The 26458-nt window shown below is 43.5% G+C and overlaps 1 protein-coding gene and 1 long non-coding RNA gene across 2 annotated transcripts in view; one reads left to right on the top strand and one right to left on the bottom strand.

Moving 5' to 3' along the window:
• On the top strand, window positions 1-25452 carry Fxn (frataxin). The gene is made up of 5 exons (XM_078047560.1): window positions 1-212; window positions 8185-8282; window positions 13600-13720; window positions 20200-20297; window positions 24983-25452. The coding sequence occupies exons 1-5, from the start codon at window positions 45-47 to the stop codon at window positions 25131-25133; spliced, it is 636 nt and encodes a 211-aa protein (XP_077903686.1). The 5' UTR covers window positions 1-44; the 3' UTR covers window positions 25134-25452.
• Window positions 4732-26458, bottom strand: part of LOC144377265 (uncharacterized) — a 50957-nt gene continuing 29230 nt past the window's right edge. The window contains exons 2-3 of the long non-coding RNA XR_013438082.1: window positions 22880-22961; window positions 4732-6670 (exon numbers count right to left, since the gene is read on the bottom strand). This is a non-coding gene — a long non-coding RNA (uncharacterized LOC144377265). The remainder of the gene's footprint in view (window positions 6671-22879; window positions 22962-26458) is intronic.

Here is a 26458-nt window from a genome sequence, read left to right as displayed (position 1 = left end):
CGTTCCCGCGCGGGAGGGTGGAGCGGGCGGCAGAGCGCAGCAGCATGTGGACGTTCGGGCGCCGCGCGGCCGCCGGCCTCCTGCCCCGGTCGGCGTCCTCCGGCCCGGTCCAGGCCCACACCGGGGCCCCGCGCCCGGTGGAGCTCGCCCGGTTTTGCAGCCGCCGTGGACTGGGCGTGGGGACCGCCGCGGCCTGTGCGCCCGGCCGAGCCGTGAGTATTCGTGCCCGGCAGCTGCCCCGGCCATACGCCCGCGGGGGAGGCGCTGCGAACGCAGGACGCTCGGGGGCGCGCTCGGGCATGCGCACACACTGAGGGACGTGCTGGGCGGTGAGGGCGGCGGGCAGGGGCCTTGCGAGCTCCTTTCGCGGTCGGGGTTACGTTTCCACTGGCTTCTGGAGAGCACCATACTTTGTCCTGCCGACCGACTGCGAGCCAACGGCCCGGCAAAGTCAGGGCAAATGGCCGGTGCGTTTGGAGGGAGCTGTGGCTATCTCGAAGCTTGTCACTTGCCTTCGTGAGAATTGAAGTATAACATTAATGTATGCAATATTATATAATGCTCTTATGTGTATTATTGATGTGGAATATATGGAGAAATATACACATAAACTTGGGGGAGGGGAGGAAGGGGGTACTGAGAATTGAACTCAGGGACACTCGACCACTGAGCCACATCCCCGGCCCTGTTTTGTATTTTATTTAGAGACAGTGTCTCACTCAGTGCTTAGTGCCTTGCTTTTGCTGAGACTGACTTTAAACTCATGATCTTCCTGCCACATACTCTTTTCAAGCCTGGGTTTTGTGAATGAAACCCTTCCTTCCAGCGAGGTGAAGCTGCTAGACCTGCCAGGAAGCTGGAGTCCAGCTTTTGGAAAACGACCTGATCTGGATTCCAAATTCTGGCTCTCCGATTCTGCAGACCTGGGTGACATCGGGATTCTCCCAACCTCTCTGAGCCTCTCTTGAACTTCGTGTTCTGTACAGAGGAGATAAAGGGTGATATTCGTTTTGCCTGCCTGAGTGCTATATTGTACTAGCATGTAAAACTTCAGTGCTTCAGGATACAAACAAGTATGTGAGTCCGGCACTCCATAATTTGAAAGTAAGAAGCCCAAAGAAGGGCTGTGGAGCCAAGGAAAACTACCCCTGGTCTGGGAAAGCCGGTGGTCCCCAGGATGCAAGGTAGTGGTGGAGGGCATTCTAGGATAGGGAGCCACACAGGCAAAGGCCTGGTGGCCGGCTTGGATCAGTTGTGAGTGGCTGGTACAACTCTGTATTGCAGGAGACAAAGGAGGTCCAACCCCACTTGTAAGTGGTGGCTAGGGTTTGGATTTAAGCATAAGTTGCCCACTTGTTATGTAGCCCACACAGTGTTTGAAGAAACTTCAGGATTGGTTGCCACCATTGCAAAAACTGGGACCTAGAAAATAGATTTCCCAGTTTCTTTGGGAAAATAAGCAGGTGTGACCACGAGGAACCCCAGATCCCCTCTATCACTCTTTCCTTTGTTGCACTCACCTTCAGTGCACTTGGCCACTATAGTTTGTGGCAGTTTTTAACTTAGGAGAGTGACAAGGAGTGATACCCAGTAGCTGTACAGGCAATTGACTGGGGAGCACACTCTGCATTGAGCTGGCACCCAGGTGGTGTACACTGGGCTTAGGGGTCATTTGGAGATGCCTAGATGATTGGCATCCTTGGTCACTCACTGGACCTCTTTTTTTTCAATCATAAATTAATTATAGTTGTTTAACCTGTTTATTCCAGTTCCTTTGCACATCTTGAGTACTTGTGCAGTTGGAGAATGGTGTGGCAACTGAGACCACCATCCTTTTTAAAGCCTTGAGAGTCCTCAGGTTGGTCTATAAGAGCCATTGGACTCTGAACTTCATCAGGACCTGAATTCATGTGGAGGCCTTTCCCCATCCTTCTTTCTTTCTTATTTATTTATTTACTTTTGGACCAGGAATTGAACTCAGGGGCACTTGACCACTGAGCCACATCCCCAGCCCTATTTTTTATTTTATTTAGAGACAGGGTCTCACTGAATTGCTGAGCGCCTCACTGTTGCTCCGGCTGGTTTCGAACCCATGATCCTCTGTCTCTGCCTCCTGCGCCACTGGGATTACAGGCGTGAGCCGCCGCGCCTGGCCCAAACTTCTTTCTTTTTTTTTTTTTTATTTTTTTTTTTTTAAGAGAGAGTGAGAGAGGAGAGAGAGAGAGAGAGAAAGAATTTTAATATTTATTTTTTTTTAGTTCTTGGCGGACACAACATCTTTGTTGGTATGTGGTGCTGAGGATCGAACCCGGGTCGAACGCATGCTGGACGAGCGCGCTACCGCTTGAGCCACATCCCCAGCCCCCAACCTTCTTTCTTTATCCCCTATTTCTGCTTCTAGAGCAGCTGTGCAACAAAAATAGCCAATACATAATTTAGAATTTTCTGATTGCTATATTGAAGAGTAAAGAGAAACATGAAATTAATTTTAGTAATATGTTTATTTAATCTAATATATCCCAATATTATCATTTCAACATGTGATCATTATTTTTAGAATGATTAATAATATATCTTACCTTCTTTTTCCATATTCACACACTTCCAGCACATCCCAATTCAGATGTTAAATTTCCCTGGAAATACTTGAGCTATATTTAGAGTTTATAAAAATCACATTTGGGGGCTGGGCATATAGTTCAGTGACAGAATGTGTCCAGTATGAGGCCCTGAGTTCTGTCCCCAGCACCACAAAAAGAGGGGAAAAAAAAAATCACAATTGAAAACAATGGTTCACATAGTCAGGTCATTTCAAACATACTTAAATTTTCTTAAATAACTTTTTATGATTTTTTTTTTTTTTGTACCAGGGATTGAACTCAGTGGCACTCAACCACTGAGCCACATCCCCAGCCTTATTTTGTATTTTATTCAGAATAGGTCTCACTGAGTTTCTTAGCACCTCACCATTGCTGAGGCTGGCTTTGAACTCCCACAATTCTTCTGTTTCAGCCTCCCGAGCCGCTGGGATTACAGGCCTGTGCCATTGCACCCAAACTAATCATTTTAAATTAATTTAAATGAAGCATAAACTCTAGCTCCTCAGTCTTGCTGCTCACATTTCTAGTACACAGCAGTCACTGTGGCTGGTGGCCACCACACTGGGCAACTCTGGGTACAGTGTGTACTATGTCTTGATTGTTAGCTTGCACATAGGAACCCAGAATCTACAGGAATGGCTTTGAAGAGTGCCGCTCTGCAGCCCCCATTCCCAGATGGCTGGCAAGGGCTCTGGTTTTGCTGGAAGCCTCTGTTCCTGAAGGAAAGGAAACTAGGGCCAACATCTTTAACCTATCACCTTAATGCTGGAGACAGATTTGTGCAGGAGGTAACCTAAGGTTTTGTTTTGTTTTAAACACCCTCCTCTTTTTTTAAAATATTTTTTTAGTTGTCAATGGATCTTTTATTTCATTTATCTATATGCGGTGCTAAGGATTGAACCCAGGGCCTCACACATGCCAGGCAAGTGTTCTACCACTGAGCTGCAACTCCAGCCCTAACCTGAGGGTTTTGCCTCTTCAGTCTTCATAATCTCTTGCTACAGCCACTTCAGCATCCCTGGAATGGCCTTGAGACATCCACCCATTTTCCTAAAGGGACAAAACCATCCCCTATGACTCCATTACCATTAGGTTTTAAGCCTAACAAGCAGGCTGTGCTCTAATTCACATTAAATTCCTTTTTGTTGTCTTTCAGAGACATTATACATGAGTTTATACCCACAAAAGGAATATAAAATATCCATATTGCTGGGGGAGGTGGCACTCTCCTGTTATCCCAGTGACTTAGGAGGCTAAGACAGGAAGATCACAAGTTTGAGGCCAGACTCTGCACCTTAGCCAGACCCTCAGGAACTTATTGAGACCCTGTCTCAAAATAAAAAATAAAAGGGCTGGGGTTGTAGCTCAATGGTGGAGCATTTGCCTTCTACATGTGAGGCACCGAATTCCATCCTCAGCACCACATAAAAATAAATAAATAAAATAAAGGTATTGCATTCATCTACAACTAAAAAATATATATTTAAAAATAAAAAGATCTGGAGATAACTCAGTGGCAAAACACCCCTAGGTTCAATCTCTAGTACCCAAACAACAAACAAACAAAAAAACCCACAACAAAACAAAACAAAAAGCAACTCTGTTGCTTACAGATAAAATAATAAATGCTAGGGTCTGAATGCTGTGTTCCCCCAAAATTCGTATGTTGAAACCTAATCACCAGGGTGACAGCAGGAGATGGGCCTTTGGCAGGTAATGCAGGTAATGAGCTCATGAGAGTAGAGCTCTCCAAATTGATGAGTGCCCCTGTGGAATGGCCCAAGGAGCTCAAGTGAGAACGCACTGAAAGGTTGCCATTTATGAACCAGAAAACGGGCCCCTACTAGACACCAGATCTAGCAGTGCCTGATCTTGGATTTCCAGCCTCTAGAACTGTTAAGAGGAATTCCTCTTGTTTAAACAAGCCACACCATTTATGGCATTTTGTTATAGCAACACAAAGGGACTAAGACAGTAGATACCCAAGTCACCTACGTCAGATTGAGAGAATTTGTTTATTCCTCAGAAGGCCTGTGCTGGGCCTCAGAAGGCACTGCCCTGCCCTCCCCTGGAGGAACCAGCTGTCCTGGGTTCTGTTCATTATACCTCCCCGCTTTCCTGGGAGTCTTACCTTTTATGTGTTTCTCCTTAAACATCTGTTGTTGACATAAAGACATTCTGCTGTGATTCGGCCTTTCTGTTTAACAGTGGTTTTGAGTATCATCAACAACTGATGCCCAGAGCTGTCCTTTACTTGTTTTCCCCGCTGAAGACTATCCTATTGGGTGAATAGATCACACCTCATCTGGGCTCCTTTTGGGCATTCATCAGATTGCAGAGTTCTGCCACTATCGTGCTGCTTCGTGTTTCTCTGCATGGACAGTTGTTCCCTTCCTTCCAGTAAATTTCTCAGGATGGAATTATTGGACAAAGGACTAACCCAGGATCAACAAGTTTGGTCTCCAAAGTGTTTATATCCCTTTGTTTTCCCCCAGCAAGGGAGGAGTACTGACTGATTCATTCTTCAAGTGTTGTGGTTAGATAGGGCCCAGAGTGACTGGGCAACAGGATAAAGGCTGGCCTCCCTTCTGGCCTACCCAGGATAGGTGATAACTGGGTCATGTGGGTCCTGAGCCTGAGACACGAAAGCTAGAAACTCACTAGTATTTCCTAGATGCATCCCATGAGAACACAGATCCATTAGACCATGGAGACTCAGCAAACCTATAGCACAGTTGGCTTCGGGGAGACCTGGAAGTAGAAGGGGTGGCTTCTGGGTGGCTTCAGCAGGAAGCCTGTGAATTCTATCTGCTACCCTCAGGTTGGAGTTTGCCTCTTTCACCTCCAGGTCTCCACCCTTTGGTTGACACCTTTCAAAACACATTTACTGAACACCCTGAGGCCCTGTATTTGAGATATTCAGGTTCTCTTGCTTAATCCTCATGACAGTCTATAGCAAGTATTACCATGATCACTTCCTTCAGAAAAGAACACAGGTCCTGAAAGATTTGGCAGTAGCCCAAGATATGTCAAATTGATGGGGGGAAAAACAGGTTAAGATACAAGGTAAGGAGTATTTGGCAAAGGTTTTTTATTATGACTAAAAACACCTGGGGCTGGAACTGTGGCTCGGCCTAGCATATGCAATGCCCAGAATTCAATCCCCAACATCCAGAAACAAAAAAAAAAAAAAAAAAGAAAGAAAGAAACTCTGATAGCTGATTGTCAATGAGTAACTTGCATTTGACCAAACTTTCCAATAAGAATACATCAAAACTATATAAAAAAATTTTTTTAAATGCTCAGCACCACACATACTAATAATCTCAACTACACAGGAGACAGAGGCAGGAAGACTATAAATTTGAAGTTAGCCTGTGCAACTTTGACCTTGTCTCAGAATAAAATAAGGGCTGGGATGTAGCCCAGTGGTAGATCACTTGCCTAACATGTATGAGGCCTGGGGTTCAATCCCCAATGCTGGGGGAAATGGTTTGGGAAGGTATCAGAGAGACTGAGACAGCTAGGATTTGAGAGGCCAGGACCCAAGAAAGAAGGGAAATTCCCTAGAGGGGAAACTCAACATGCTCCAACACTTTCTCCTCATGTTTGAACCCTGTTCTGATTCCCAGACTTGTGATTCTTTCCTTTGTGGCAGATAGCTCTGGTCCAATCCCAGCTTTACCACTTTATACCTTTCTGTCAGTGTGACTTTGGGGGAGTTACCCTTTGGTGCCTCATTTTTCTTATCTGTAAAATACAAATGCAATCCATCCTTATTATTTGCATATTCTGTACTTCTGAATTTGTGTATTTTCTACAATTTGATGCCCCAAATCAGCACCTTCAGGGCTCTCATGATTGTTTAGTAGGCAAGCTCAGAGTGGCAAAAAGTTTGAGTCCCCTTAGAGCACGTTCCCAGCAGAGGTGAAACAGGACTTTGCTCTGTCTTGGTCCAGCTCCCACGGTGTGAGCACGGGTCATCTTCGTGTTCTGTTCAGTGCCATGTTTTCACGTTTTTGTGCTTTCTGTTGGTGATGTCATTGTTTAAAACGGTCCCAAGCCTGGTACTGAAAGTAAGCACAAGGAGATTCATCTTGCTCAGTGTGAGTTATAGTGCTGAGGTCCCAAGTTCATTGTTAATGAATCAACAACATATATGAAACCAGAAATGCACATAAACAGTCATATAGCCATTAGAGGCTTCAAGGACCTAACCCTGTATTCCCTAGGAATAATTCGCTAATCGAGCATTTGTAGCAACCTACCTCTTTTGAGTAAAGACAATAAAGTAGTACTATGCTCACAGGATTATGATGAGAACTAAATGAGTCTATACATATAAACAGGGAAAGCAGGGCCAGGAAGACAGAGAACATTCTAGAAAGTGCAATAGACCCAGGCATGGTGGCACATGCCTGTAATCTCAGCAACTTAGCAAGGCCCTAAGCAACTAAGAGAGACCCTGTCTCAAAAATAAAAAGGGCTGGGGATGTGGCTCAGTGGATAAGCACCCCTGAGTTAATCCCTTGTACCCCCAAAAAAGAAACAGCTCTAACAGTGTTGTTATGTCTGCCCCCTTCTCCTTCAGAGCCACCTCCTTTAAACACACTCTCTGCACTTGGCCTCCCAACTCTCTCCTCTGCCCACTTCCAGCCCTGTAAGCTCCCTCGCTCTCTCAGCCACCTCCTTTCTGATCTTGCCAAGGGAGCTATTAGCTCAAGATCTATATCTACAGGTCTCTGACCACCAGAGTGACCTTTGAAGGGTATAATCTTATCATTAACCTCTTAAAGGTCTCTGTGTCTTCCCTGGATGAAGGCCAGCTGAGCTCCTTCAGGAGCCCCTGGCTACCCCCACCTCACTCTGTCAACTCCCAGGCCAGCTGCCTCCACGCTGACTGCACCACTGTTCTCCCTTGCTCTCAGTTCTCTCCTGTCTGTAATCTTGTCTGTCTTTGCAGCTGGTCATTTGCAGCAAAACCAATGGTTATGAACTCACACCTCATCACCTGGGTGCCCAGCACTTAGGGAAGGAAAAAAATCAACAGGTCACATTCTCCCCTGCAGATCCTGCTATTACCATCTGTCAGATGGCAGTCCGCTTCTCTTTCGAACTCCAGCAGACTTTCGCCTCTTGCTATCTTTTGATGTTTTTCTGAGTCAAATTCTAGGATTATTGGAATACTGCCACATCACCTGAATAGCCTGCAGCCACACTGCCCAGTAGAACCCCCTGCCATGATAAAAATGTTCAGTATGAACCACTAGCACATATGACATATGGCCTCAGGACACGTAAAATGTGGCCAGTGCTGCTGAGGAACTACTTTTTAAATTTTTATCTTAAATTTAAATAGCTACACGTGGCTTATGAGCACTATACTGAACAGCAAGATCTTAGTGAGAGACTTAGGGAGCTATTTTATTGCATTATAGAAAAGTGGAAAGCAATTCCTAAGAAATATTCCTGAAAAGTTATAACATAGTTGTTACTCCTAAATGTAGAAGTAACCATATAGGAACCACTTGTGATTGGATTGCAATAGACTGAAAAAAGTGGTAATGTTATGTTCTTCTTTTAGAGTTTGAACCTCCACTACCTCAACCGGATTCTGAATGTCAAAAAGCAGAGTGTCTATTTGATGCCTTTGAGGAACTCAGGAACTTCCAGCAACCCAGGGTAAGACTAAGACACCTTCCATCGAGAGATTTCTTCTCTCCTCCCTGCCTGTCCTGTCTAGAACCTGTTTTCTCCCTAAGCGGCAACTCTCTCAGGTGCCTTTCCACATCATTAAGTATCTACCACATTATTTTTCATGAAATAGTATTAAGTTATATGGATGTTTCATAATTCATTTAATTGATTCCTACATGTTGGACGTTTAGGTTGTTTCCAGATTTTTTTAGTATTTTCTTCAGCATCCTAGTTAAGAATATGTTGTTGTAACAAATAGACCCCCAAATGTAGTGGCTTAAACCAGTCATGGTTTGTGTCTCCCTCTCCAGACTGCCCAGGGTAGGTATTCCTCCATGAAATGTAGAGGGGCTCAGGCTGCTAGTATCTTCCAGTTCTGCTCTTTCCTGTCAGAGCCTTACTGCCTGCATTATTTTGGCCTGGTCGCCATCCAAGTTCCATTTGACAGGAAGGGGGCTGGAATCATCAAAGGGTTGTAAGTGGCACTTGTCCCTCACTCACGCTCCAGTGGGAAGAACTTAGTCACATGATCCTTGTGACTACAGGGCAGTCTGGGAAATGCAGGCTAGTGAGTATCCTGAAAGACATGGGCAGTGGCTTCCCTGTGGAAAGCTGCTGGACATTGTTACAGTCTATCCTATCTATCTATGCAGCTAACTGATACCTACAGGACCTTCTTCCACACATGGATACACCCCCAGACTCAAGAGAGCCAACCAAACAGCCATGTGGTCTGCATCCACCTCAAAGTCCAAGATTTCTGGGTGACATGCCATTCTCTCTCTCTCTCTCAGGTCTAGGATTGGCTTCTTCTGACTGAGAGACACACATGGTAATGGCAAAGGACAGATTAACTGCCATAATACTCCCATTCGGACAAGAAACATATTCCTGGCCTATGGCAGCAATGGGGTCTTGCTGCAGCCCAGGGTGGAGGATGATGCTCTACAAATCCCTGGCTCAGCCTCCGGGAGCCTTCTCCTCGCCCGTTGCTCCCCTCGGCTCAGGGAAGGCAGGCGTAGGAAGCAAGACTTCCTGGGGACAAGCAGCCTTCACAGTCCACAGTTCTGCTGACCACAGGCTGAGGTGCCAAAGGCTTTTTAAGGCTCTCGTAGGCAGTTTTAGGTCAGATTCATTTTTCTTTTGCTGACAGGATTTTCCCCTGAATCATAGTATGCTTCTGATCTGTTTACTCCCAGCCAGTCCCTCATGCCAATACATCATTCAGACTTCTTCCCTTCATGGAGGCCTCCAGCTGCCTATATCTTTGCATGTCCCCATCCCCAGCTTCTTGAACCTAGAGACAGGCACCTTCAGGTCATGAAACTATTAAGATTGGGGACCAGTGATACCCTCAGTTTGATTTTGCAATAGGGTTGGGTCCCTTTCTGGCAGGCCTTTGTGTTCAAAACCTTAGATTCTTCATTTGACTTTCCATATTTGCACAAATGCTCCTTTTCACTTCCTCTCCTTGCAAACATATCAGTTGTTGCCTGGCTCTTAGAATTTTGTTATACTTGTTAAAAGAAACAGAGAGCTACCTATACAAAGGACCGTACTAACTATCCCCAGAGAGCTGTATGCTCAGTAGGCAGACTCTTGGCCATCCAGGTTTCCATAGCACCAAACTGACTGCAGGCTCTGCATGGCTTACAAAGACTGAGGAGCCACACACTCACCCCCAGAGCGTCCCAGCCTGCTGTGTCTGCATTCATGACCCGTACCACAGAGCTCCAAGCCAGCACTGTGGGCTGCATATTTTAAGGGTTTGCTTTGGAGGTATTTCTGGCCCTATTTCTAGCACTCCTCCCTCACAGATGTTCTGCTGCTGTCTCCTGACCCCTCCAGGCAGTCCTGTGAGGGTAGAGAGGATGCCCTGCCCTTGCAGAATGCCCCGATTCCAGCTCCCTTCCCCAGGGGCTCCTTTTGACCTCTGGGGAGCACACCATCATCCTGAGTGGCCCGCTCTGCTGTTGGCACCTGTCATCCTCTTGACTTTGGACTCAAGAGATTTTTAGGACTTTGACTTTTTTTATCTAAAGGAGATGTGTCTCTTTTGGGTTCCTCAATTCCTCAAGACAAGTATCAACCCACCTTTCTCATTCTCTCCATCTTACTCTCAAAATGCCCATCACAACCTACCAGACCACCACTCTCTTTAAAGAACAGACCCCTCCTATCTGCTCAGTCTGCAGTCTGCCCCACCTTGTCCTTGAAGTAGAGGGCACGTTCAGAGTGGACGGCAGGAGTACACGGCAGCACATTAATTATCTGCAGCCACTGGTGTCTTACCTTAGCCCCGTTGGACTCTCAGATATGGAGCTGTCTGGTGTACTTCTCAACCTACAGATGGATGTATCCTCTTGGGGCCAAAAGCTCCTAGAAGGATTGCTTATTATAACAGTAGGATGTTCTGTTTGTTTTGTGACTCCAGGAATGGACCCCGGGTCCTTAATCATGCTGAGCTACACCCCCAGTGTAGCAATAGTTTTATTATTATGATTCAGAGCCCATCAAATACATAATTTGGGGGAGGGGAGGTAGTATAGTCATAGGGTTGTACAAGTGTCACCATTACTAATTCCAGAACATTTTCATTACCCCAGAAAGAAACCCTGTACCAGTTACCAGTCACACCTAATTTATCCCTTTTCCTGTCCCCTGCAACAACTAATCTATGTTCTCTCTGGATTTACAGCAATGTTTCAATATTGAAAAATAGAATAGAATGTCTGCAAGTCATGTGTGCACCTTGATAATGTTTCCAAAACTGAACAAAAACAAAAATAAAAAATCCTGAACATACCTGTGTAACCAGTACCCAGCTCACCAGCCCCTGCAGGCAATCCCCTAATCCCCTTCTCCCTCCTGGTGGTTAATAGAGTAACTGACATTCTGATTTCTAATAGCATGGATTAGTTTTGCCTATTTTGTTACTTTATGTATACTGTATTATTAAGTATAAATGTTCGTGTGTGACTTCTTCTCATTGTGTTATGTTTGTGAAACTAGTCCATATTGTTTATTGTTCTTGCTTTTTTTTTTTTCTTTTTTTTTTTTTTTTTCAGTGACACTGGGGATTGAATTCAGGAGAAGTATACCCCCAGCACTTTTTAAGTTTTATTTTGAGACAGGGTCTGGCTCAAATTTGTTCTTATAGTTGTAAAAAATTCTATTTTGTTATGTCATATACCACAATTTATTATGCATTGTGTTATCTGTGGTTACTTGGGCAGTTCCCAACTTGAAGCTGTAGGATAGTTCTGCTGTGAACATGTCTTTTGGTGAACCTGTATGCATTTCTGTTAAGTGTACCCTAAGATTGGAATTGGGGGCTGGGGTTGTGTCTCAGTGGTGGAGTGCTTGCCTACCATGTGTGAGGCCCTGGGTTTGATCTTCAGCACCACATAAAAAATAAATAAATAAATAAATAAAAGGTATTGTGTCCATCTACAACTAAAAAATATATATTTTTTTTTTAAAAAGTGGGGGGCTGGGGTTGTGGCTTAGCAGTAGAGTGCTTGCCTCACATATGCAGGGGCCCTGGGTTCGATCCTCAGCACATTAAAATAAATAAATGAAATGGAAGTATTGTAACCAGCTACAACTAAATATATATATATATATATTTTTTTTTTTTAAGTGGAATTGGTAGCTCATGCATATGAATATGTTCAACTTCACTGAAGTTGCCAAAAGTTTTCCTAAGTGATTGTCTAGTTTGCTTGCTGCCCAGCAGTAGCTGAGAACTCTGGTGGCTCCTCATCCTGGACAACTCTTATTATCATTATCACCTGTGTCTTTCGTTTTAATCATTCTGGTGGTATCTGCTTGTGTGAGGGGTTGGTGTTTTGTTTTGTATTGTTTTATTTAAGTGGGATTCTTTTAAGTGCTCTACCACTGAGCTACATTCCTAGCTCTTTTTATTTTTTGAGACAGGATCTGCTAAGTTGCCCAGGCTGGAGTTGAACTTGCCACCCCCTGCCTCAGCCTCCCAAATAGCTGGTATTACAAGTGTGTGCCACCGCACCCACTAGTATCCTGGTTTTTTAATTTTCCTTTTCCTGAAGATTAACAGAGTTGAGCACCTTTTCATATGCTCATTGATGATTTGGGCATCTTTTCTTTAATGAAATCTATTCAAGTATTTTGCCCAGTATTTTTTTTTTTTTTGAGTTTCCTTATTGACGTATAGGCTATAATTCTGACTTTGTTCTTTTTCAGATATATGTAATGTTGATATTTTTCCCAACCTTGTGGTTTGCCCAACATAAAATTTAATAACAAAAAAAGTTAAACAACCTCAATGTCCAGTTGAAGGAAATGGGTTAAAGTAATAGAAAATACAATAAAAATCCATATATGCAAATATGAATCATTTATAAATACTAAGTGAAAAATGTGACATGCTTCAATTGTATATTAAAAAAAACATGTAGGGGATTAGGGTTGTGGCTTTGTGATAGAGCACTTGCCTAGCATTTGTGAGGCCCTGGATTTGATCCTCAGTACCACATAAAAATAAATAATAAAATAATAAATCCAATCTAAATATAAAAAAGAAAAAAGAACATCTATCCAGGCACTGTGGCATGCAACTATAATCCCAATGGTGATGCATACCTGTAATCCCAACAGCTAGGGAGGCTAAGACAGGAGGATTACATGTTTGAGGTCAGCCTCAACAACTTAGCAAGGTCCTACACAACTTAATGAGACCTTTCTCGCAATAAAAAATTAAAGGAGGGGCTGGGATTGTGGCTCAGGATGGAGTGCTTGCCTAGCACAGGCGGGACCTGGGTTCGATCCTCAGCACCACTTAAAAATAAAGGCATTGTGTTGTGTCCATCTTCACCTAAAAAAATACATGTAAAAAAAATTAAAGGAGCTGAGGATGTGGCTCAGTGGCATATTGTCCCTGGGTTAAATTTTCAAATTTCTGGGGATAAGGACTATCTATTTGAAGAAAGGCATCACTCTAAAACTCCTTTCATGTTATTTAAATTTTCACACATGGTAATTATTTCCCATCAATTTTTTAAAAATCACTAAAAGATAAATACATATAAATTGGATTTTTAAAAAGTGGAGCAGTCTTGGGGCTGGGGATGTGGCTCAAGCGGTAATGTGCTTGCCTGGCATGCGCGGGGCATTGGGTTCGAACTTCAGCACCACATAAAAAAATAAAATGAAGATGTTGTGTCTGCCGAAAACTGAAACATAAGTATTAAAATTTTTTTTTTAAAAAATGGAGCAGTCTGGTAATCATATCTTTCTGATGACTCATTTGTTCCCACTGCAGCTCTCTAGACGAAACCGCCTATGAAAGACTAGCAGAGGAAACACTGGACGCCTTGGCGGAGTTTTTTGAAGACCTTGCAGACAAGCCCTGTACACTGGAGGACTATGACGTCTCCTTTGGGGTATAGCTTGGCTTATTGTAATTTTTCTGTTTCTCCATAAGAATTTTAATTTATGGAAGTAAGAATGCCTCTGCGGCAGAGTAAAGCACAAGCAGCATAGAGTAATGGGAGGGACCCAAAGGCCCTGTAGGGTTCAGTGACACAACCCAGCCCTACCACTGACTCTGGGCCAGTCACCCTGCCTCTCTGAGCCTCATTTCTGGTTAAAAATATACAGATTTCGGGCTGGGGATGTGGCTCAAGCGGTAGCGCGCTCGCCTGGCATGCGTGCGGCCCGGGTTCGATCCTCAGCACCACATATCAACAAAGATGTTGTGTACGCCGAGAACTAAAAACAATAAATATTAAAAAAATTCTCTCTCTCTCTCTCTCTCTCTCTCTCTCCTTTCCCACTCTCTCTTAAAAAAAAATATACAGATTTCTAGAGCCATAAAAAATATTAATATAGATCCCCAACCTTCACCTAATACCCATAAAGTAAATAAGGGAGGAGGCCTGGGCATGTGTTTGTGTAGCAGGTTAGCAGGGACAGTACTGAACTAGACAACCAATTCTTTTTGTTTTTGTTGTTACAGGGGATGGAACCCAGGGGTACTCTAGCACTGAGTTATGCCCCCAGCCCTTATTTATTTGCTTGTTTGTTTGAAGATGGTCTTGCTAAGTTGCTGAGGCCAGCCTCAAACTTGTTATCCCTAGCCTCAGCCACTGGGATTACAGGTGTACACTCTAGACAGCTAGTCCTTAAGCAGGGATAATTTTTGACAATGCTGGGAATGGAACCCAGAGCTTTATGTGTGCTAGGCAAGAGCTCTACCACTATGCTACATCCCCACCTCCCAGGTAAATTCTATTCTGCAGTTGGTTTGAGAACTGAATTGGATGAAACTTTAGCCCCAGATCCTAGGAGTCAAGGAAGTGCTGGTGTTTATTTATTGGCCACCAGGTGGCAGACTTAGGCAACAATCTGCTTTTAGGTTTAGAACTGTTTGCCTTTAGATCTCTTTTTTGCCATTGGGAGAAAAATCTCCCCTCCTCCTCTTCTCCCTGCCCCCTCCCCCCTCCCTCAGAGGCAGCGGTTAATCCTCTTGACAGCAATTAATTAATAGCAGGAAATGTCACGAAGTGTACATTTTTTGATTCAATCATAGGATTATGTAGGACAATCAACTGTCAAATTGAAGTGGTAGAAATGATGTTCATGTTGCTATAAGGCCACTAGGTAAAGAAGAGACTCCCTAAGATAGAACAGGCAGCAAAGCCTTGGAAAAGGTGTCAAGCCTGAGAGTAGTAAAATGAAGTAAACCAGCAGTAAAGGAGGGATATCTTCTAGGTGGGCTCAGAGATTGCTGTCAGCAACAGCAGGGAGGTGCTTTATGAAGCTCGGGGTGTGGCTCAGTGGTTAAGTGCTTGCCTAGCATGAGTGAGGCCCCAGGCTTAATCCCCAGCACTGCTAAAAATAAATAAATAAATAGAAATTAAAAAGTGCTCATGAAGAGATCCCCCATAGGGCTGAATTGCTTACAGCCTAGCTCACCACCTGACCATCCAGGAAATGATTTTAGCATTGTAAAAATTTCAGGCTTCCTTTCCCCAGACTCCCCACCAGGGGCTGAAACAAGTTCTCAGACTACACTCTGCTCATGTGTGCAAATATTGATTAACAAGCCACAAAAGCAGTCATGCAACCTGTTCTCACAGAATTAGCAAAGCCCCAGATTGACCCAGGTATTTTGCATGAATGTTTCATTAGAAGTAAATGTGGCAGGGGCCAGGACTATAGCTCAGTGGCAGAGCACTTGCCTAGCATGTGTGAGGCACTGGGTTCAATCCTCAGCACCACATAAAAAAATAAATAAATAAACATATAAAATAAAGGCATTGTGTCCATCTACAACTCCAAAAAAAAAGAAGAAGAAGTAAATATGGCAGCAAGCCTTGGTGCATGTCTGTAATCCCACTGGCTCAGGAGACTGAGGCAGGAGGATTGCAAGTTCAAAGCCAGCCTCAGCAATTTAGTGAGCCCCTAAGCAAGTCAGTGAGACCCTGTCTCAAAATGAAAAATAAATAGAGGGCTGAGGGTATGGCTCCATGATTAAGAGCCTCTGGGTTCCATCCCCTGTATCAAAAAAAAAAAAAAAAAAAAAAAGAAGTAAATGTGTCATTGGTTGGGGATTTAGCTCAATGGCAGAGCACTAAGCACATGCAAGGCCCTGATTCCAACCCTGGCACCAAAAAGGAAAACAAAAAAAAGCAGCAGCATCAGCAGCAAATGTGCCAGCATTGTAGTGGCTAGACTAGGTTTGCCTCATTGAATCAGTTTGAATCAGGTGTCAAAACTTCTACTCAGTGGTGAGTCACAGAACCTTTAAGAATTCTACTCTCTGTCTCTCTGAAGAGTATTGGCTGCTGGACCTACCAGATTCTATCACCCATTCCTGCAAGGGAGTGGTGCCTTACATTTTTCTAGCCAATCCTTAAACCTTGAGCATCACCCTGCTCACCAGGAAACCATTTTTTTTTTTAATTTTTTTTTAGTTGTAGATTGGACACAATACCTTTATTTTATTTATTTATTCTTTATGTGGTTCTGAGGATTGAACCCAGTGCCTCATGTGTACTTGGCAAGTGCTCTACCACTGAGCCACAACCCCAGGCCAGGGAAAAATTATTTCTAACAAATTACTCATTAGAAAACCCTCAACTGTATATTTAGAAAGGTAAAGGTATTTAGTGGCTGCCTCTGTAGTCTGAACTTATAAATATGTTGAAATGCTCCCTCCCCACCCTGTGATATGAATTCCTGATCACAGTCCTTCAGATGCAATCTTATGTATTTCCTGTATTAAGTAAATTAACTGAAACTACACTGTAGACCATAAAACACCCATAACACTATTACCTGAGCTTTTTGGAATGGAGCCTTTTTCTACCCTTGGGGTCCATCTGCAAGTTATCTTCTTTGGAAAGCCTCCTTTCTACTTTTACTACTCTCAGGCTTGACACCTTTTCCTGCAGAGATACTCCCTGCACATAGCACCCTCACTTCCTGAGGTTTTTTTTTTTTTTGATACCAGGGATTGAACACAGTAGTGGTTAACCACTGAGCCATACCCCCAGTCCTTTTTTATCTTTTATTTTGAGTTAGGGTCTCTCCAAGTTGGTTAGGACTTCACAAAGTTGCCAAGGCTGGCTTTCAACTTGTGATCCCCTGCCTCAGCCTCTGGAGTTGTTGGCATTTTAAGCATGTACCACCATATCCAGCGTAACTATGCTCTTAAGACTAGTCTGAGCACCTTGGCAAGCAGGACTCTGTCCATTCTTTGATCCCAATGCCTAGAACAGTACTGAATACACAATAGGGGTTTAATAAATGTTGGTTCACTTTTTAAATAAAATATGGCCCACATACTTTTCCAAAACATACTTTCATTATGCCACTCAGCATTTACAGGTCTTTTGCCAACTTACTGCTGGCCAAGTAGACAAAGCAATGATTCAGATTCCTCAAAAACATCTCTTCTTCAGTTTCCTCTCTGTGGGGTGAGCAGCTTCTTGGCTGGCATGTCATCTGATCAGATAATGGGTAATGTCAGTGTCTGGGTCCAGGCCTCGCCCCTTGTTGGTCATTAAAGGGACACCCCACCAGAGTTGAAAGTACCTCTTGTCACTAGGTGACTACTGAGTCTGCCACACTTGACTGGGTAAAATGTGACCACAGACTGTTTAGAATGCCAAAATAGAACTAAATGTGGCAACACATGCGGTAATCCCAGCTGCTTGGTAGACTGAGGCAAGAGGATTGCAAGCTCAAGGCTGGGCAAGACATAGTCTCAAAATAAAAAGAGCCAGAGAGGTAGCTCAGTTGAACAGTTCTTGCCTGGCATGTGAAGGCCCTGGTTTCAATCGCCAGCACCACACACACACAAAAAAAGAGTGTTATATTGGTAAATTTGATGATAATAATTAAATTAAAAAACAAAAACTGGTGGCAGCTACCTGAGAATGAAGATTGTGTCACAGGTTAATGGGAAGTTGTGGGAAGACTAGTGTTTTTGGACCCAGCCACCCTGGATGTAAGGCCAGCTCTGGCAGTTACTGGTGTTCTTTACCTCTGTAAACCCCTGGTTTCCTCATCTATAGAACTGGAATAATGATTCCCACCTCCAGTGCTTATGTTCTAGTTGTAAGCAATTTCCCGTAGTGCCAAACAGAGACTGGCAGAGAGTAGGGAGAGTAAATAGTAGGTAATATTTCTATTTATGTTCTCATTTTCCATAAAATTTGCATTCCCAGTATTGCTATTATTTTTATTTCTCTTTCTTCCTTCCTTCCTTTCTCCTTCCTTCCTTCCTTCCTTTCTTTCTTTCTTTCTTTCTTTCTTTATTACTGTGGATTGAACAGGAGCACTGTACCATTAAGCTACATCCCCAACACTTATTTATTTATTTATTTATTTATTTATTTTTTTTTTTTTTTTAGAGAGAATTTTTAATATTTATTTTTTTTTAGTTCTCGGCGGACACAACATCTTTGTTGGTATGTGGTGCTGAGGATCGAACCCGGGCCGCACGCATGCCAGGAGAGCACGCTACCGCTTGAGCCACATCCCCAGCCCCACTTATTTATTTTTTGAGACATGGTTTTTCTAAGATGCTGAGAGGCTCACCTTGAACTTGTGATCCTCCTACCTCAATCTCCCAAATCACTGGGATTACAGGCATGTGCCACCATGTCCAGCTATATGATTCTTTTTTAATTAAAAACAAATTATAAAAACAGGGCTGGGGTTGTGATTTAGTGCAGAGCACTTGCCTCACACATGTGAGGCACTGGCGATCCTCGGCACTAATTTAAAAATAAATAAACAAAAATAAAGTTATGTGTCCGTATATAACTAAAAATATATTTTTTTAAAATGATAAAAACAACATAGAGAAGGTGCCACTGGGGAAGCAGCTCAGTGATAGAGTACTTGCCTAGCATATTACTAGACCCTGGGTTTGATCCAGCATCACAAAAAAAACAAAAATACTATGGTCTAGGGCGTAGCTCACAATACTGTGGGGGTACCTAACACTACTGAACTGTACGCTTAAGAACAGTTAATGTGGAAGGGCAGGATTCAGTGGCAGAGCACTTGCCCAACACGCAGACACCACAGGTACACACAAACAGCCTCATGGCGTCACCCTGGTACTGTTCAGTTCTATTACTATTATCATCGCCTTCCTACATTTCAGTGGCTCCTTCTATTTGTGGAAGTGCCTTGTGAGAATCATTCAGGGATCCCTGTTTGGTTCCCAGGGCTCTTGCATGCATAGAGAAAGGCTGCCTGGCCTTGCGTTGGGGGGAGTCATGAACACGGTGGGGAACAGCAGGCTCTCCAACCCCCCCAACCCCACTTACCAGTTCCCACAGTGGGAACTTAGCCCTGTCTCCCTTTCTTTCATATTTTGCCACTCTGTAGAGTTCAAAAGCCTTGGGAGTAAAGAGCTCCTTTGTTGAAAGAGTGTTTTCAAATTTAAATGAGCATTTATTGGGCAAAGATGGCCCAACCAGTCTTTTGAGAATGGAAGGCTCTTTAGAGGAAAATAGAGTCCCAGTGGAATGGAGTGGAGTGGACGGTCTGAGATACTTGTTAGATGTGTGGGAAGGATCTGGACATAACAGGCCTCGGCTGAAGTTGCTCCTTCTATCAGCATAGCTAATACCACTGTTCATCTGTGACCAGCAAGGTGGGGGCGTTGACTGCTTCCTTCCTTCCTTCACTTTCTTTTTTTCATAATGGACTTGTCATGTCTGATACTCAGGCTAGAACAATATTCTAGTAGAGTTGGTGTCTGCATTCTTAACATCCTATAGTATGTTCTGATTGGTGGGAGGGAGTGAGGGAGGCAACAAGCCAGCAATCCCACATGTTAGAACAGAAAGTCAGCCATCCCTGCCTTGCTGACCTCCTGGGGAAAAGCACTGTGAGGTATAAACATTATAATTAATCCTGTTCTGATCCTGAGAGCAGTGTTCTTTCTGTGCAATCTATTCCTAATACTAAAGGCTTTTGTGAGCCAAGCATGGTGGCACACACCTATAATCCCAGCGGCATGGGAGGCTGAAGCAGGAGGATCCCGAGTTCAAAGCCAGCCTCAGCAACTTAGCAAGACCCTGTCTTAAAATAAAATATAAAAAAGGGCTGGGGATGTGGCTCAGTGCTTAAGCCCTCCTGGGTTCAATTCCTGGTACAAAAAAAAAAAAAAAAAAAGACTTATGCATGTTGCTGAGGATTGAACCCAAGACCTTGTGCATGCAAAGGAGGCGCTGTACCACTGGGCTCTATCCCCAGCCTCATGAAGGATTTCTTTATGCTGTGTGTGGTGTACTTGCGTACGTGGAAAGCATTGAAATATTATAACATATAAAGAAATTATTGCAAAGTGCTAATTTTGTCTTGTTTTATTCATTCTTTCTTCCATCTCCCCTAGAGTGGTGTCCTAACAGTTAAACTGGGTGGAGATCTAGGAACCTATGTGATCAACAAGCAGACCCCAAACAAGCAAATCTGGTTATCATCTCCCTCCAGGTATGTTCAGAAGTTGAAATCTGTACTGGTTTAACTTTCTTGAAATGTGTTGTTATAGACCATTTAAGAAGGGTCCTCTGAGGTGTATCTGCAGGTGACTCATTCCTGATATTTACAGCCTGTCCCATCTTCAGTAGCAAAGTTCACTCTAGTGACATAGCTTCTCCCTGCTGATAACTTGACTACCGTCAACAGGCATCAGGATGTTGGCAAGATCTAAAGCAAAAAGAGCACAACTTTTCAGAACCTGAACAAACCTGAACCTCCGTTAAATTTTTTGGGGGTACAGTGGTAGAGCATTTGCCTAGCATGCAGGAGGCCCTGAGTTCTATCCCTGGCACCATGGAAAAAAACTGTTTTTGATATTACTGCATCTGAGCAAGTTGTACTGTCTTCAAAGCAAATTAAAGTTTGAGCACTAGTCTGTTTTGAGCATCTCAGCTAGGGATCAGCTGAATAGCTGGGACAGTGTTATAAGTCACTACTGTAGGGCATTTAATCCCTTCATCAATGTGCTTTCAGTGTAGAGGAATAAAAAACTGTGTTGCAGACAGCCTTCGTCTCAAAGCCTGAGAACACGCAGAGCCTCTGCAGTCCAGCTGCTACTGAAGTGGTTGTAAGAAAAGAAGAGAGAGATGCCCACAGAGCTCTTAGACTGACCTTCCTGGTCATTCATTATCACTTCCAAAGAGAACAGATGGAGTGTGAATTGGGAAAGGCCCAAATGAACCAGTGTGGAATTCTTAGAAAGCCTAATGGTATTTGTAATTAAGAAAAAAAAGTATAGCCAGACACACAGTGGTGCACACCTGTAATTCTAGTGACTCAGGAGGTTGAGGCAGGAGAATCACAAGTTCCAGGTCATCCTCAGCAATTTAGCAAGACCCTATCTAAAAATTAAAAACAAAAAGGGATGTAGCTCAGTGGCAAAACATCCCAGGGTTCAATCCCCAGTGCTAAAAAAAAAAAAAAAAAATTATAGGCAAGTACTAGGGTATAGCTCAATGGTAGATAGCTTGCCTAGCTTGCACAAGGCCCTGGTTTCAATCCTCAGCATCACATTTGAAAGAAAAAAAAAAAAAACCCTGTTCAGAAACATACTACTGGATAATAATAATTTCCTAGAAATTCCAAGTGGACCTTTTTTTTGCAGTGCTGGGAATCAAGCCTAATTCCTCCAAAACATTTTCCTTTTTTTTTTTTTTTTTAATTTTTCCCCTTTCAGCTCTTCTATTTAATCCAGAATTTTTTTTAATATTTTTTTAGTTGTAGTTGGACACAATACTTTTATTTTATTTATTTATTTTTATGTGGTGCCGAGGATTAAACCCAGCACCTCACATGTTCTAGGCAAGTGCTCGATGGCTGAGTCACAACCCCAGGCCCCAGAATGTCTTTTATAGGGCTGTTTCTGATCTGTTTTTTCAGTTGACAACTTTTCCAGTCCTGTGGAACTGGCAGCCTTCCTAGCAACATTGCCCACCTTGAGGAGGTTGTAGGTTGTAGGGTAGGATAAAGGAGAGGTCTGGGGAACATCTGGGTGTCAGCACCTGAGCTAGGTCAGAGTCCTGAGTGATGTGGAGGGGCATGGATATTACTCACCTTCTACCTGGCTACCTGGTATCGAACTCAGAATACCATACCAATGGAGGTTCTCCGTTGTTCTCCATTCTTCTTAATGGCCCAGGTGGTTTGTGTTCAGCAGTATGTGCAGAATAAACAAGAGCCCTGTCCATTTTATTTGTCTGGTTTTTGTGTGTGGTGCTGAAGGTTGTACCCAGGGCATTGTATATCTCATGCATGCTAATAAGCAAATCTATACTATCTCTGAGCTACTTTCCCAGCTTCCCCTCTATGTGTATTCCTGGGCACATGTTCAAACCCCACTATTTATTTGGCAATATAGAAATTCTTTTTTTTTTTTTTTTTTTTGATACCAATGATTGAACCCAGGGGTACTTAACAATTGAGCCACATCCCCCAACCCTTTTTTTCTTTCTTAATTTTGAGACAGAGTCTCACTAAGTTACTTAAGGCCTCCCTAAGTTTCTGAGGCTGGCTTGAACTTATGTTCCTCTTGTCCCAGCTTCCCAAGCTGCTGGAATGATAGGTGTGTACCACCATGCCCAGCCCCATACAGGAATTATTTAAAACGTTATAGCTCTAAAAGATGCTTCACATTAGCTTCCTTCCATGGCCAACTCCTGCCCACCTGTCTTTGGAAAGTTTCCCCTTAGTGACCCAGATGGGCTAACGCTAATGTGCCCCTGTTCATGTGTTCCCAGAACCATTTTATTTTGAGACAGGGTCTTTCTCTAAGTTGTCCAGGCTGGCTTGGGACTTTGCCATCCTCTTCTATCAGCCTCCTAAATTCCATCAGGATATCCATTGCTATGTCACCCCATCCATCAGCCTCCAGGAGATGGAATTTGGGACACATTGTGTATACCTGATGTAACAAGTCATGGCAAAAACAGCTCAACTTTGTGTACATGAATAAAGTGGATTAGTCACCTTCACATGACCACAGAGAAATACCTAAGGTGACTAACTTGTAGAGAGAAGAGTGTTATTTAGCTCACAGTTTTGGAGATTCAAAGCTAGGGATGACTCAGTGGTAGAGTGCGTATGTAGCATGCTTAAGTCCAGGTCCAATCATCAGCACTGCCAAAAAAGGAAAAGAAAACAAAGTTTAAGATTGGGTGGCTGAGGGTAGGGAGGATCCTTGGTTTGGCCTCCAGTGAGGGTAATACCTCAAGGTGGGAACACATGTAGGATCAGTCACATGTCAAGCCAGGAAGCAGAGAGATTAGGTGAAAGTCCCACAGTCCTTTTAAGAGGCATGTCCCCATGGCCTAAGGACCCTTCCCTTGGTCTTCCTCCTTTTTTTGGGGAGGGGGGAATTGAACCCAGGGACACTTTGTCACTAGCTATGTCCCCAGACCTTTTTATTTTACTTTTATTTTGACACTAAGCTGCAAGGATGTCACTAAATTGTTAAGCCTGGCCTTGAACTTTCAATCCTTTGGCCTCAGCCTGCTGAGTTGGTGGGCTTGCAGGTGTGAACCACGTGTCCAGCTAGGCTCTTCCTCTTCAAGATCCACAGCACCTCCCAGTACCCCACCCTGGGGACCACACATTCACATACAGACTTTTGGAGGAATACTCGTATAATACAGTCTTCCCCAAGTGAAGTTCATGTGCCATTTTTGTCAGTAAATGAGCCCAAGTGGATGAACTAGCCAGTCAAGCACTCAGTTGCAAGGATGTAAAATTTGATTAAGAAAAATGGTTTTTTAGCCAGGACTGGTAGTGCACACCTGTAAGCTCGGCAATTTAGGAGGCTGATAGAAAAGGATGGCAAAGTCCCAAGCTAGCCTGGACAACTTGGGGAAAGATCCTGTCTCAAAATAAAAAAAAGAACAAGAGCTGGGGATGTAGCTCAGTGGTAGAGTGCCCCTGGATTTAATTCTTAGTACCAAAAAAAAAAAAAAAATTTTTTTTTTTTTAAATGCTGGATGTAGTGGTACATGCCTATAATCCCAGGGATTTGGGAAGGTGAGGCAGGATGATCACAAATTCAAAGCCAACCTCAGCAATTGCCCTAAGCAATAATAATAATTAATAATAGTGCAAGCAAGGCACAAATCATGTCAGTGACACAAAATGGCCATGATTTTTATAAGCACTGCTCTAAGATAGCAAGTATCATAAGTGAGGTAGGCAAAGTCAGAACCGGATGCCTGGAGACTGACAGATAAGAGCCAAATGTTTTCAGGTCTTGAGAACTTTTCTGTGGAATGTTCCAGAAGATGGGTTATGTGATTATTCTAACTTTTGTATTTTGATTGATTGATTGATTGATTGATTGATTGATTTTGGTACTGGGGATTGAACCCAGGGGTGCTCTACCACTGAGCTACATCTCCAGTTCTTTTTTTCTTTTTTCTTTTTTGAAACAGGATCTTGGTAAATTGCTAATGCTGACCTCAAACTTGACATCCTCCTGCCTCAGCCTCCTGAGTCACTAGGATTTATAGGCATGCACCACTGCCCCCCACTTATAATTATTCTTAAATAGAAAGACACTAAGTCAAGAAATCAAATATATGGCATGAGGGATATAGCTCAGTGGTAGAATGTCTGTTTAGCCAAGACCCTGGGTTCCATTCATAGTACAGGAAAAAAAAGAAATCAAATATGTGCCTCACTTGTATACTCTGGGCAGTATCTTGGTGGCAGTCTTTGTGGTATCTGTGTACTGGTCAGCTTTTATTATCTCTGTGGCAAAATACCTAAGGTGATCAATTGAAAAGAAGCAAGGGTTTTGGGTCTCACAATTTCAGAGGTTTCAGTCCACAGTTGCTTGGCCCTATCACATCTGGCCTGTGGTGAGCCCAGCACCATTCTGGGAGCACATGGTAGAAGAGGCCACCCACCCCATGGTGGCTGGAAGCAAAGAAAGAGAAGACCAGGGTTCCAACATCCCCTTGGAGAACACCCTCAGGGACCTGACCTCTTCCTCTAGCCCCCTCCCACACCTTCCATCGCCTCCCTGTGGCACTGTGGGCCGGCCACCAATCCTTTAACACCACCCTTCAGGGCACATCTCTGATCCCAAACAAAACTTAGTGCTTCTCCTAGAGCATCCCATGGACTTCCCGTGTGTTTGTTTTATCTTCCAGTGGACCCAAGCGCTACGACTGGACTGGGAAAAGCTGGGTGTACTCCCACGATGGTGTGTCCCTCCATGAGCTGCTGGCCACAGAGCTGACTGAAGCCTTAAAAACTGAACTGGACTTGTCTTCCTTGGTCTATTCTGGAAAAGGCACTTGAATGGCTGCCCTCTCATAAAGACATTAACAGCTGTCAGGCCAAGACCCCAGCTTCCTTCTGCAACTGAGTGCGGGTTGTCTTTGTTTTTTGTTTTGTTTTCCATTCCTACTTTTGAAGACAACTCTGAAAAGAAAGTGTCACCTTCCACCCTGCCTGCAGGATCTGATTTAATTTCTATATTTAATTTCTATAGTTGATTGTCTGATTTCCTGTTTCACATGATACCCCTTATCTCTTTTAATGTCTCATACCCATACCTTAATATAATAATGACTTTACAAAAAGAAAAATAATAAGAAGGAAAAATTCCCTGGGGAAATGACTGGTCCTCAATTTTCATTCTTTGAAGGATTTACAGCAAAAACTACATGAAGAGCAGCTGGCTCACCACGCCATTTCATCCAAAATCGAGGCTCATTAAAAAGTAGTTTATAAATGTCCCCAGGCTTAGGTGTACACACTTCTGAGCCCTTTAGCAGGCAAAAGAAAGTGTCCAGAAACAAACTGGGGCCGGTGGGGAATCTGACCCAAAGCTATGTTCATGTTCTATTATTTTTTTTACCTTGGAAAGGTTTAGGGCTGGGGGTGTAGCTCCCTGACAGTTGAACACTTGCACATCATGCACAAGGCCCTGGGTTCAATCCTGTACACTATTTTTTTTTTTTTTTTAGTGTATTAGTGAGAAGTCTATGTAAATGTGTAGTGAAGGCTTTTGCAATGAGTGAACCAAATACACCTTCTATTACAGTAAAAAAACAGAACAATAGAACAATATAAACAAATGCTAAGTGGGTATTTATTTCCTTTCTTCAGAAAGAAAAATTTTTTTAGTCTGGAAATTTTTGAGAGCAATAGGTCAATGCTAGTGAGACAATAAATAAAACTGTGCACACATGTGAATGTTTATATTTATCATCTTTTATTTATTTATTTTGTACAGAGATTGAACCCAGAGGGGCTGTACCACTGAGCTACATCCCCAGAACTTTCTATTTTTCAATTTTTAAGACAGCCTTGAACTTGTGACCCTCTTGTGACCCTCCTGTGACCCTCCTGCCTTACCCTTCTGAACTAAGCAGAGGGGATTACAGGAGCACACCCCACCACACCCGGCTCTATTGTCTCACTTCTAATGAAAGTTTCCTTTACCTCACGGGCTTAGAATTCAGTGACTAGTGCACTTCTCCATCTGGGATGAGCATGAACTTAGGTGTGCAATGAGGCTACTGTGTTGTGGAAGTGGAAGGTAGGGAACCTGCTATTATGGACTGGTAGGAGCAGGCCAGCCCACGGGGCCTGTTTACTCTTACTTTACATACAGTGCT

The sequence above is a fragment of the Ictidomys tridecemlineatus genome, chromosome 4 (genome assembly GCF_052094955.1).
Source record: "Ictidomys tridecemlineatus isolate mIctTri1 chromosome 4, mIctTri1.hap1, whole genome shotgun sequence".
Taxonomy (NCBI): Eukaryota; Metazoa; Chordata; class Mammalia; order Rodentia; family Sciuridae; genus Ictidomys; species Ictidomys tridecemlineatus.
The sequence above is the reverse complement of the archived record's forward strand: the minus strand, read 5'-3'. Positions and strand labels throughout refer to the sequence as shown.

Coding starts and splice junctions, on each gene's coding strand:
- Fxn (XM_078047560.1), top strand. CDS start 45: ATGTGGACGTTCGGGCGCCGCGCGGCCGCCGGCCTCCTGCCCCGGTCG. Junction 13,721..20,199: donor ACTATGACGTCTCCTTTGGG/GTATAGCTTGGC, acceptor CATCTCCCCTAG/AGTGGTGTCCTAACAGTTAA. Junction 20,298..24,982: donor TGGTTATCATCTCCCTCCAG/GTATGTTCAGAA, acceptor TTTATCTTCCAG/TGGACCCAAGCGCTACGACT.